This window comes from Thermobia domestica, chromosome 16, assembly GCF_964235325.1.
Source record: "Thermobia domestica chromosome 16, izTheDome1.hap1.1, whole genome shotgun sequence".
Taxonomy (NCBI): Eukaryota; Metazoa; Arthropoda; class Insecta; order Zygentoma; family Lepismatidae; genus Thermobia; species Thermobia domestica.
The window spans coordinates 66,769,900-66,781,975 of record NC_137469.1 but is presented as its reverse complement, the minus strand read 5'-3'; the positions used below and the strand labels follow the sequence as shown (position 1 = coordinate 66,781,975).

Below are 12,076 nucleotides of genomic sequence, written 5' to 3'. Positions count from 1 at the left end.
GATTGTGTTTCAGTTTTAGTTTTTTTTCTAGCATTTTCCTTGCTTCTGATTCCTGCTTCTGATTTCCTTGCTTCTGATTTCTAATTCCAGTTTAGTATTATTTAATTCTTGATATTAATTTGGGAATATTGTGGAGATAAATTCTTCAGCAGACTGAACTGAACTCACTGCCGTTTACGAAGAGAGCTAACAAATCCTTGCAAGTTTTTTCATGAAGTGCATAAATTAGTGGCTTGTCTTTATGAAAGAGCTTTAAATACTTTTCAAATAGTGATACATGTACTAGAAAAAGCAACTGGCTAAGGATTCACAACGGAGAATCTTTTACACACTGCATCATCCAGTTACCCTATTTTTGGTCTAGTTTGTGAGGCTTCTTTTAACTTTAATTGCTGGTCGCTGAGTTATAACACTTTCAGCAACTGGAATCAAGATCAACTTGCGCATTTCAACAAGAATTCAGCTAAACTTGCATATAAAGTATTTATTTCTGATTAAAAATTAGGACTTATTTTTAAAAGTATGACCTTTCCTACTAAAAAGTAGTGAAAGGAGAACAATTTGAATCTCTACTCTCATTTCTGATACAAGACTTGTGAGAGAGAATATCATGTAGGTAAGTTTTCTCGGGTTCTCTCTTTTCCTTTCACATTATCATTCTACCACTTATTTCTAATTATTCACTTTTACTAATAATTGGTCTCTTTTAGCCTAAAGAACACAATAATGAAACGCAAAACTACAAATTTCATTTCATTTCATTTAATATCGGACTTGGAGAAATATCATTCAAGTCTACGCAGAGTTCGGACACATTCAAGCTTCTATTATAAGATTGTCAAACAGGAATGTCATCTAATAAATAGGCAGCTAGATAGAATGTTATTTTCTTCTAGTATTTATTATTGATTGATTGCTTAGAGTTTAACGGCGACCAGTTGGCATAAAATTATTGGTAGTAATAACAGACATTTTGGGTCTAGAATTTTGTGCAGCTTCGTGACTACAGCAGAGATATTAAAGAAATACATATCGCTAACACAAAACCGTTATGAAAAGTATTCAACTATGGAACAACAGTACCCGCTCTTCGTCTGTTGACAAATAAGATTAATGGAGAATATTTGAAACATATACAAGCTCTTGTTACTGGCTCAAAAAATTTGTTCACGAAGGATCGAGTTCAGTGAAGTACCGGATTGTTTTTTCCTCAAACTAGCAACTGAATTATTTTTTAAAAATCGTTAACCTTACCGAAAGGAATTTTCTAGCTTTGATCATTCCTAAATATTTTTTCCTTAAGTTGATATTTCTCGCACCTCATTTCTTTTCACAAACCTTGCTTCACGTTTTCTGTGAATGGAAATTTTCCTAGAATTTATTTGTAACTATCATATCAGACCTTGTTTTCATATTATCAAACTAAGCACAACAACCCACTGAGCAAAGCTACATGATAATATATATATATATATATATATATATATATATATATATATATATATATATATATATATATATATATATATATATATATATATATATATATATAACAATCACGTAACAGTTTCAACACAATAACTGTATCTTCATCAGACTTCCTCTCCTGGCTACTTGGGAATTGGTCACCTCTTATATATACTATCCGGAGATCAATATTTAATTAGGCTCAGCCCCTTCGTTACAAAGTAACCTTTGCGTTATTCACTTTCACTTATACAGCTGCGCACTTGTCCAATTAAACATATACGTTTTTGTTGGATACATTCTTGTCCTCTAATTATCCTTGTTATGTTCCTCATTAATTTTTTCTCTTTCTTTCTTCTTCCTTTTCCTTTCTTCTTCTTTAAGAAGAACCTTCTCCCATTCTTTATTTATCAAGAATCCTGCATTTCAATTCATCACTTAGTCTCCTGCCTTCATAGTTTCCCTGCCTTGTTTCCATTTTCTCACCAATATCCTGTTCTCTGCTTCTATGACCTCTGCTCCTTCCCACGCTATCATGTGGTTTGTTTCTTTCTGATGCTTATATAAAGCGTTGTTGTCTGTTTTCAATCTTACGTCATCTTTATGTTGTTTTTATCCTTTCTTCCATCTTTTTTGTTTCTTCTAAGTAAATTTTGCTACACTCCGCGCATTACATTCTATATATTACTTCCCTTTGATCTTTTTCCACTATTGCTTTTCTCTTGTTTTTTCTGACTACCTCAATTATTCTGCTTCCTCCATTCCTGTATACATCCTAATTCCTGCTTTTCGAAGTATCCTCTTTATCTTCTCTGTTTCTTTGCCTAGGCTCTCTATACCAAACTATTTATTGTTCTTGTCGTCTTCTTCTTTCTTCCTCTTTCTTGCTACGCTTCTTACTCTATCCTCTTCATTGTATCCATTTCTCCTTAACTGCAAAACAGGAACTCTATAACCTAGATTTTTCAGTAAAGATTTAAATTGATCAAGTAGTTAAATATAAATATATACATATTGTGAGTTAAATATAAATATATACATATGTACATAATCACATTACTGTTTGGGATTTTATATTCAAGCATAGGTTTCTTTATTAGTATAGAAATGTACCTGATTTCAACGATATCAGCTTTATCCAATTCCGATAGCGCCGCTCGAGCAGCTTCTAAGGCTGGCAAAGCATCAGCAAGAATTTCTTCAGCGTCTGATTTCTCAGCCACAATAATTTTTCTTTGACCTTCTATTTCAACGCTCTTTTCCGTTGCCACCTTTTTCTTTACCGTTGCCGTTTCCGTAGCTGAAAATATAAAGATGACAGATCCTGTACAAGAAACCATTAAACACAAAAGCACACATTATCATCATTGTAACGATAGTCCTCAGAAAAAGAAAACAATCAAAACGAAGGATTGATTGAATATGGTTTAATAAGGACGTCAGCAGCTAGGCTATTTTTCCCCGTCATGATACGATCAATGACTATGGTTTAACAGGGACGTCAGCAGCTAGGCTATTTTTCCCCGTCACGATCTGGTCAATGACTGACACACACTGGATTTAAAAATTCAAAATAAAACTAGGTAGGCTAATTTTCCCTGTCATTATACGATCAATGACTATGGTTTAATAGAGACGTCAGCAGCTAGGCTATTTTTCCCCGTCACGATCTGATCAATGACTGACACACACTGGATTTAAAAATCCAAAATAAAACTTTAAGAAAAAAAAGTGAAACTCAAATGTAAATTCGACAAAATAAGATAATAAAACAAAACGAAAGAAACGTTAAGGTTAAACGCCTACAAGTTGGCTATAAAGTCTGACCAATGATGACAATGTTTTCTGATAACACGGAAATTTGATGTCATGCTTCCCAGACAGTGAATTAGGGAAACATCTTTCCTGAAATAATGTGTTATTCATAACCTAGGAATTTTTGGTGCTGCTCTTTCTCTCTCTTTTATTTTTATTTATTTATTTATTTTTCACTATCAAAATGCCCAAATTAGCTTTTCTTGCAAACAAAACATTAAATAAACACTCCTAACTGTGTTTTGGTTTCATTTATTTGAACTTTCTTCAAAGCAAGCACCTTTTTGCACTTTTAAAAACTTTTTTAAAGATCCTTTTCCGCATTTCATTCCTATATTAATTAAACAAGGAACAAAGAGCATGGATAGTATCACAGTACTTGCGCTTCAGTCCACTCTCGTTAGGTGGAAGCTATAGCTATACAGGGAGTTAGTAAATAAAGGAAGGTAGCAACATCAAGGCACCTACTCGGGTGGTGAAGTGCACCGAATGGCAGATCTGTTTTTGAAATGAAGCCTCACACCTCTCTCACCCAAGTCCGACTTCGCCTTTAAGTGGTGGTGCTGTTAACCCTTACCGGAGGCAGGGTATAAAACCTCTGTGGTAAAAAATCCCTGTGGAAAGTAAGGGGACGGAAGAAGTCGGGCCTGGTCCTCCAGGTTGGGGGTTGGGCGTCAGGCCGACAACCTGGCCCCGGAAAAAAAAAAACTAGTTAGAAGACCGGAAGAATCGCCTCGGAATGGACGGATCAAGGGGAAGACGGACCGGAAACGAAAAAAGGACAAAGAACTGGTACTCGGTACGTGGAATGTTAGAACACTACATAGACCGGGGGCCCTGCAAGAACTAACAAACGAAATTCAGAAATATAACATAGACATATGTGGCATACAAGAGATGAGATGGGACAATAAAGGCATTCACCAAAGACAAAAGGAAACCATCTATTTCAGTGGAAACAACAAAAAGAAAGAATTTGGAACGGGATTCATAGTCAGGGGTCAAATACGTAGTAAAATAATTAGCTTCACGCCAGTCAGCGACAGGATATGTAAAATCAGAGTAAGAGCAAATCCATACAACATAACCATTATCACAGCCCACGCACCAACCGAAGAAAAGGATGATAGAGTCAAGGACGAGTTCTATAGCCAGCTGGAAAAAGCATATGACGAATGTCCGAAATATGATATGAAAGTAATTGTTGGTGACATGAATGCAAAAATCGGTAAAGAAAGCTGTTTCTACCCAGCGATAGGGAAATATAGCGCGCATGAAACAACAAACGGCAACGGCATAAGGTTAATTGACTTTGCAGCTTCAAAGAACATGACCATATCTAGCACATGGTTCCCACATAAAAGAATACACAAGGTAACATGGAGATCACCGGACGGAAAGACCGAAAATCAGATTGACCATGTTGTAGTAGACAGCAGACACAGTTGCAATATACAAGACGTGAAAACAAGGAGGGGAGCTAACATAGACTCCGATCACTATTTGGTAGTAACCCGTATCTACACAAAAATAAGCACACAACGGAAGCCCAACATGCACCAAGTCAAGAAGTGGGACATAGAGAAATTAAGGGATGAACAAAGAGTCAACGAATATAGGAGCAAAGTCACTCAGTATATGGAGGAAACACAATGGACAGGAAAACAAAACGTCAACGATATATGGGCATCAATAAAAGACAACATAGTTAGAGCAGGAGAAGAAACAATCGGAGAAAGGAACAAACCTCAACGAAACGACTGGTTTGACAGCGAGTGCGAGATAGCAATAAAGGAACGGAATGTAGCTAGGAACAACATGCTAACTCACAGAACAAGGGAAAGACAAGAAATTTACAATGAAGCCAAGAGAAAAGCCAAAAAACTACTCCAACAAAAGAAAAAATCCAGTATAGAGAGCAAAATAGCAGAACTTGAGAACGTACGATATAGAGGGGAAACAAGGTTCTTTTACAAGGAAGTTAAGCAACTAAAAAGAGGGTTTAAGCCATACTGCACTGCAATCAGGGATGAAGGCAACAGCATACTAAACTCCAAGGAGGAGATACTGAACCGGTGGTCTAGATACTACGAAAGAACTTTTCACGACGAACCGGATGAACCAAATGAAACAGCTCAGACAAATTTCGAAAACAAAGAAACTAGAGAGATGCAAACAGAGAGGCCAACACTTCAAGAGGTTAAAGAAGCAATAAAAAAATCTAAAAACAACAAAGCACCGGGAACTGACACAATAGCGACAGAGCTACTTAAGAAAGGAGGAGAGGAAATAGTGATTGCTCTACACAAACTGATCTGCAAAATTTGGAATGACCCGAGAGACATACCTGAAGAATGGAAAACAGGGATAATAAACCCCATACATAAAAAAGGAGACCAACTATCCTGCGATAACTACAGAGCAATCACATTACTCACAACAGCATATAAAATATTTACAACCATCATACGCAATAGACTGGAAGCATACTACGAAGCACTGGTAGGAGAATATCAGGGTGGCTTTAGAAAAGGACGATCAACCACGGACCAAATATTCACAATTCGACAGACACTTGAAAAATTCTGGGAAAAAAACATAACCACGTATCACTTATTCATAGACTTCAGAACAGCATACGACAAGATAAATAGGAAGCAAATGTGGAATGCACTCCAGGAATTAGGGATACCCGGAAAGCTAGTTCAGTTATGCAAAATCAGTACAAAGGAATCCAAAGCCCAAGTGAAAATAGGAAGCGATATGTCAGAAGCGTTCCCAGTGCAGAAAGGTGTCAGACAGGGAGATGGACTAGCCCCCATACTATTTAACCTGGTACTAGAAGCAGCAGTACGACGATCAGGCATAAAAAGAACAGGGACCCTAACGACCAATAGCCATCAAATTCTAGGGTATGCAGACGATATTAACATCATTGGAAGAAGTCTGAAAGCAGTAAAAGAAGCGTTTACAGGCCTGGAGAAAGAAGCGAAACAAGTAGGACTTGAAATAAATGAAGGAAAAACCAAACTTCTAGTCGTATCTAAGAACACAGGACATCTGAAAAGAATCGGGACACACATAAATATAGAATCACACAACTTCGAAATAGTGAATGAATTTATCTACCTAGGAACAACAATCACATCAAATAATGACCAAAGTGAGGAAGTCAAAAGAAGAATCACCACTGCAAACAGAGCATATTTTGCACTGCTGCCCCTACTAAAATCAAATCTCATCTCTAAAACTACAAAAACCAGGATATACAGAACATTAATCAGGCCCGTAGTAACATATGGATCAGAATGCTGGACTATACGGAAAGAGGAAATGCAACTACTAGGGAACTTTGAAAGGAAGATTTTAAGGAAAATATATGGAGGTGTGAAGGTAGACCAAAATACATACCGAATGAGATATAATAATGAACTCTACAATAAGTACGACGACGTAGACATAGTAACGCACATCAAACTTAGCCGTTTGCAATGGGTGGGACATATTGTCAGAATGGGGGAAGAAAGAGTAGTGAAGAAAATCTTCTTCGCTAACATCGAAGGAAAGAGAACGAGGGGAAGACCAAGGAGGAGATGGTGGGACACGGTCCTAGAGGATATGAAGGAAATGGGAATACAGAACTGGAAGGCGAGTGCGGCAGACCGAAAGAAGTGGAGGCAGATTCTGACGGAGGCGAAGGCTCGTCAAAGAGCTGTAGTGCCATAGAAGAAGAAGCAACATCAAATTGACGAATCACGGTTACAATCAATCAGTATTGTTGAATTATTATGTACAAACAAATATTTACTTAGTGACGAGTTGGTTGATTTGGACTTTAACATCATGTTTAACACTGAGGCTATATGAGACGTAAACCTAAAGCTCAATGTGGGTTCCGAACTACATAAGCTCCTATCGGGAATCGAACTTGGGTCTCCCGCGCAGAAAGCTCATATACTAACCATATACAACGGTATTTAGTAGTCGGAGATGCAATCTCACTGAAAATTAACATTGAGATCTTAAATGTTATCTGTTTTACCAATTTTCGTGACTTGTAGCTACAATAAGTGTGTCCTGGGACTTTTCATTTAGGCATAGTTTTTAATACATCAGTGAATTTTAGGTCCTTATATATGATATAATTAGTTTTGGTACGAATATTTATATTTGAAATTTGAATCTTTTTCAACTAAAATTTTCCACCTTTTTTGCACTTTTTTAACCAAAATGTTGCAACTAAAATTCCTAGCTTTAGTTATTCTTCATTCTTCCATTAATTAACAACTATCATGTATTTAAGTTCTAAAATTACTCTCTTACACTCTTTCATGTAAAACTGTATATAACTTAACAGAAAAACTGTTAATATATATGGCCGAATGGGAAAAGCATGGGACTTAGTCGTGTTCGACTGAGGGCAGATTGTTGGCACTCGGCAGATGGGGCATTCCATTTCAGAGACTACGAATCAATTAGGGTTCTCGCGTACCACAGTTGCAAGGATGTGTCGAGATTATGTAAATATAGGGAAGATATCAGAGAACCACTTACAATGCAAAGGTCAGTGTGCCCTCAATGAACGTGGACTGCGCCGGTTTAGCCGTATCATACAAACCAATAGGGACCAGATCCTGTCGCAAATTACATCCCAGCTGAATGAAGGTGCCATTCAAAGTATTAGTGCATAGATCTACATTCCCTGCGTTGTCTCGGCTTTGGGAGCCTCACATCAACTGGAGTGCCCCTGCTCATAAGCCGCCATCGAACTAAACGTTTTGCATGGGCTCGAAGGCACAGGTATTGGACCATGGAAGAGTAGAAACGGGAAGCTTGTAGCGAGAGTCCCGATTCTAGTTGCATTGCGCCGATGGAAGAATCCGAAACTGGTGACAACAGTAAGAAGTCATGAATCCCGCATGTCCAGTGGTCAGGCAGTACAAGGGGGTGGGGGTCTATTATGGTCTGAGGTATTATTATTAGTTCGGCATCATTGGGGCTATTAGTCTGCGTAATAAGATTCCTTAATGCCAACCTGTGTGTGGACAACTTGGGGGATCATATACACCTGCTCGTAATCATAGTTCATGCCAACAGACGGGTATTTTCCAGTAGGACAATTGCTCAGTTCACAGGTCTCGGATTGTGTTTAAGCACAGTTGAGTGGTTCAAGAGATATCGTGGAAAGGACTGTACGGAGAAGACAGCCCGCACCAGTGAACATGACGAGCTGTGAACCTCTGAGAAGGAGTATGTCTTGCAATACCTTTAGACGACGTCCAGAAGCCGAAGGAATTATTATCTCGCTTTGTGCTGCAGTTCTTAAGGACAGAGGGGACCGACACGGTACTAGGTAAGTGTGCTTAATTCAGTGACAGATCATAGAACTTGGTAAGCTAAAATGTTAACTTCTCAAAATAATGGTAAAGAGTTTATCGAAAATTAAGAAAGCTGGAGCCACTCTGAATATTTTCTTTAACTAGCTGCTATTTTTGTTTTTTTTAATATGTGATGATAAATAAATATAAGAACATTACAAATTATAGCAGTATTTCAGAAAAATTTAAACATTATAAAAATAATGATTGTGTAACACGAAAATCAGAATTCTTTCTATACAAAGTTTCTATACACGCAAATTACGAACACGACGATGAGGAAGACCAACATGTATTTAAAAAATACAAAAAAAAGAGTGGAATAAAGTTGAAAAGTCCAGGATCACGAATGATGGTGTGAAAGAAGTTGGAGAAGGTTTGCACACACTGTGTTGAATTCAAGAATTATTATGATAATGATTATATATGACAAACTAGGGGGTAATGGTTAAAATCTATTCCATCATTATTACTATTATTATTATTATTATTATTATTATTATTATTATTATTATTATTATTAATAATAATAATAATAATAATAATAATAATAATAATGATAATAATAATAATAATTTGTAATATATAAATTTGTAACAGCATCCTAAAAAAGTCATAATGAACCATAACATATGCAAAATTACGATTCTGAGTATACTATAAATGAGATTACTATATAATATATCGTGAATTTTCAATCTAATTTTCATTATTGTTCAAATACATATTGGCAAGTTGAACTCTTTACATCAGCGTTTTTCAAACTAAGGTCCGAGGACTAAAGTAGTCTCTGGCAAAAAAAAAAAAAAAAAAAAAAAAAAATCAGGGCTCTGGCTATTTAACTCTCTCCTCGCATTCTGATTCACTTCTTCATCGTCAGTTGACAGGAGACCAAGTCGCTTATGTCCAACCTGAACTCTTCTTCAGAGAAACGCAATTGGACATAAGGACCTGATCTCTTCTTCTTGACGATAACGCCCAACTCCACTCAGCACGCAAACAAGACACAAAACTGAAGAATTAGGATGGGAACGAATGCTCCTGTCTCCACATAGCTTCAATTTAGAGCCGAGTTACTTTCATCTTTCTCCATTGTTAAAGTTTGCATGATTCAAGTTAAAGATTGTTAAAGTTCACTTTCGAAACAGATGAAGTGAAGCGAAATGTGAGAAACTTCTAAATAGCCAGAGCCCTGATTTTTTGCAAAAGTTTGGACAAATTGTTGCAAGAGTGAGACAAATACCTGAATCTCAATGGGGATTATGTGAAGAGGTAAGGAAGGACCCACCTACACATGAATGTATGGTTTACAAATGTATCTTAAAAAATGCCTATTTTTTTAACAGCTTAGGGAAACTTATATATTGAACGAATCATATACAATTTTAATAAAGTAATGATTGTACAAATTCTAATAGCTTTTATATTATGTGTTACTATAAAATATTTTGATACACTTCAATTATGTATTTTATTCTACTAACGTCAATATAAAATTAAGATAATTTTAATTAATACACTTTTAAAAATATAAGTATACTCGTATTAACTTATATTCAAAACATTTTAAAAAATGACAAATTTTCTCTCGAGAGGGACAAAAGTAAAGCAGTTCGTAGAACTCCGTTTCCACTTGCAAACAATTCGAGAGAAATTAATTTACATAATTCATTCATCTAACTTTTTGCAATCTTCTAAAAACAATAGATTTCTATGCAAACAAGCAGTAGTAGTTACGAGGATCGTCAATATATAAGTTTCCCTAAGCTGTAAAAAATGTATTTTATAAGATACACTTATAAACTATACATAAATATGTAAGTGGGTCCTTCCTCACTTGTCCCTTGAGATTCAGGCATTTGTCTCACCGTTGCAGCAATTTGTCCAAACCCTTTGAAAAAAAAATCAGGGCTCTGGCTATTCAGCACTGTCCTCACATTCTGCTTCACTTTTTCGTCACTAGTTGACAGAAGACCAGGTCGCTTATGTCAAACCTGAACTCTACTTCAGAGAAACGCAATTCGACATAAGCGACCTGGTCTCTTCTTGAAGATAACGCCCACCCTACTTGTCTCGAATGCAAACAAGACACAAAATTGAAGAATTAGGGTGGGAATGGCTGCCCAATCTCCGTACAGCCTCAATTTAGCATCGAGTTACTTCCATCTTTTTAAAGTATTTAAGTCTGAATTGCAAGGTGAACGTTTCGAAACAAGATGAAGAAGTGAAACGGAATCTGAGGAGAAAGTGCTAAATAGCCAGAGCCCTGATTTTTTACAAAGGGTTTGGACAAATTGTTGCAACGGTGAGACAAATGCCTGAATCTCAATGAGAATTTTGTGGAGAAAGTGAAATGAAATGAAATCTTTGAGTTTTACGTCCCACAGTTATGCCGGTTAGGCTAAAGGAGACTGTGATGATGAGTAATGAATGAAATGGTGGAATGAAGAAAGTGGGAGGAAACGGGAAAACCCCGAGAAAACCCACGCACACGGTGTTTGTCCACCACAAAGTTCATTTGGCGGGGCTGGGATCGAACCCGGGACCCCAAGCACCAGAGGTGAACGCTCTACCACTGAACCACCGAGGCCCCCCGAGAATTTTGTGGAGAGGTGAGGAAGGACCCACCTACACATGCATGTAAAGTTCACAAATGTATCTTTAAAAAATAAAATGTTTACAGCTTAGGGAAAATTATATATTGAACAACCCACGTATAATATTCTTATGTGTGTTAATATGGTTCTATAATTCACTCCTTATTTCAATTTCTTAGATATTCAAAAATACCATTAACAGTACAATTGATATGCAAGCGGTCTTTCTTTTATTATTAGCACTCACCCTCGTTAATTTCTTTCATCAATGCGTTAACCGCTATAGTTTTTTCTGCAATAGCTACTTTCTGCACGGCCAACTTCTCGTTTAATTCATCCAGTTGCTCACGAGCCTCAGCAATTTTTGTTAGCCCTACCGCTAATCTCTCACACTGTAAGAAAAATAGGAAATCAATAATAATTTATATGATGATAATTATAATGGCTACAATTATGATTCCTTAAAAAAAAAAAAAAAAAACTTTAATCAAGTAGTGTAATGAAATCTAACGTTCTATGTGCAAAGGAATACATTTTATTTAACCAATTTTTCGCCATCTTTTATCGAGGTATACTAAGGTACAGACTTCAGTCCTAGTCACCTATATCAGTAAAAACCACCTAATTTTCGTATGTTATGATCAAATTATTTATATGACAAGAAGTGTCCACAAACACTTCAATGACCATAATGCTACTACAGTGTCCACAATCGAGACTTAGAACCGAACTTACAATTCTACACTCTAGAGGTTACCGACTCTCTGAATATTACCGCGTTTGCTTTCCAATTTAACCCACACTATAAGGAAACGGATT

General features: G+C 36.6%; 1 protein-coding gene across 5 annotated transcripts in view; it reads right to left on the bottom strand.

The window, feature by feature from the left end:
- The window catches only part of Dhc98D (Dynein heavy chain at 89D), a 608,487-nt gene that overhangs the window by 215,102 nt on the left and 381,309 nt on the right, over nt 1-12,076 (bottom strand). For all 5 annotated transcript variants that reach the window (XM_081742517.1, XM_081742516.1, XM_081742518.1 and 2 more), the window contains exons 56-57: nt 11,505-11,649; nt 2,581-2,767 (exon numbers count right to left, since the gene is read on the bottom strand). In XM_081742517.1, the coding sequence (XP_081598643.1) occupies nt 2,581-2,767; nt 11,505-11,649 (332 nt within the window). The remainder of the gene's footprint in view (nt 1-2,580; nt 2,768-11,504; nt 11,650-12,076) is intronic.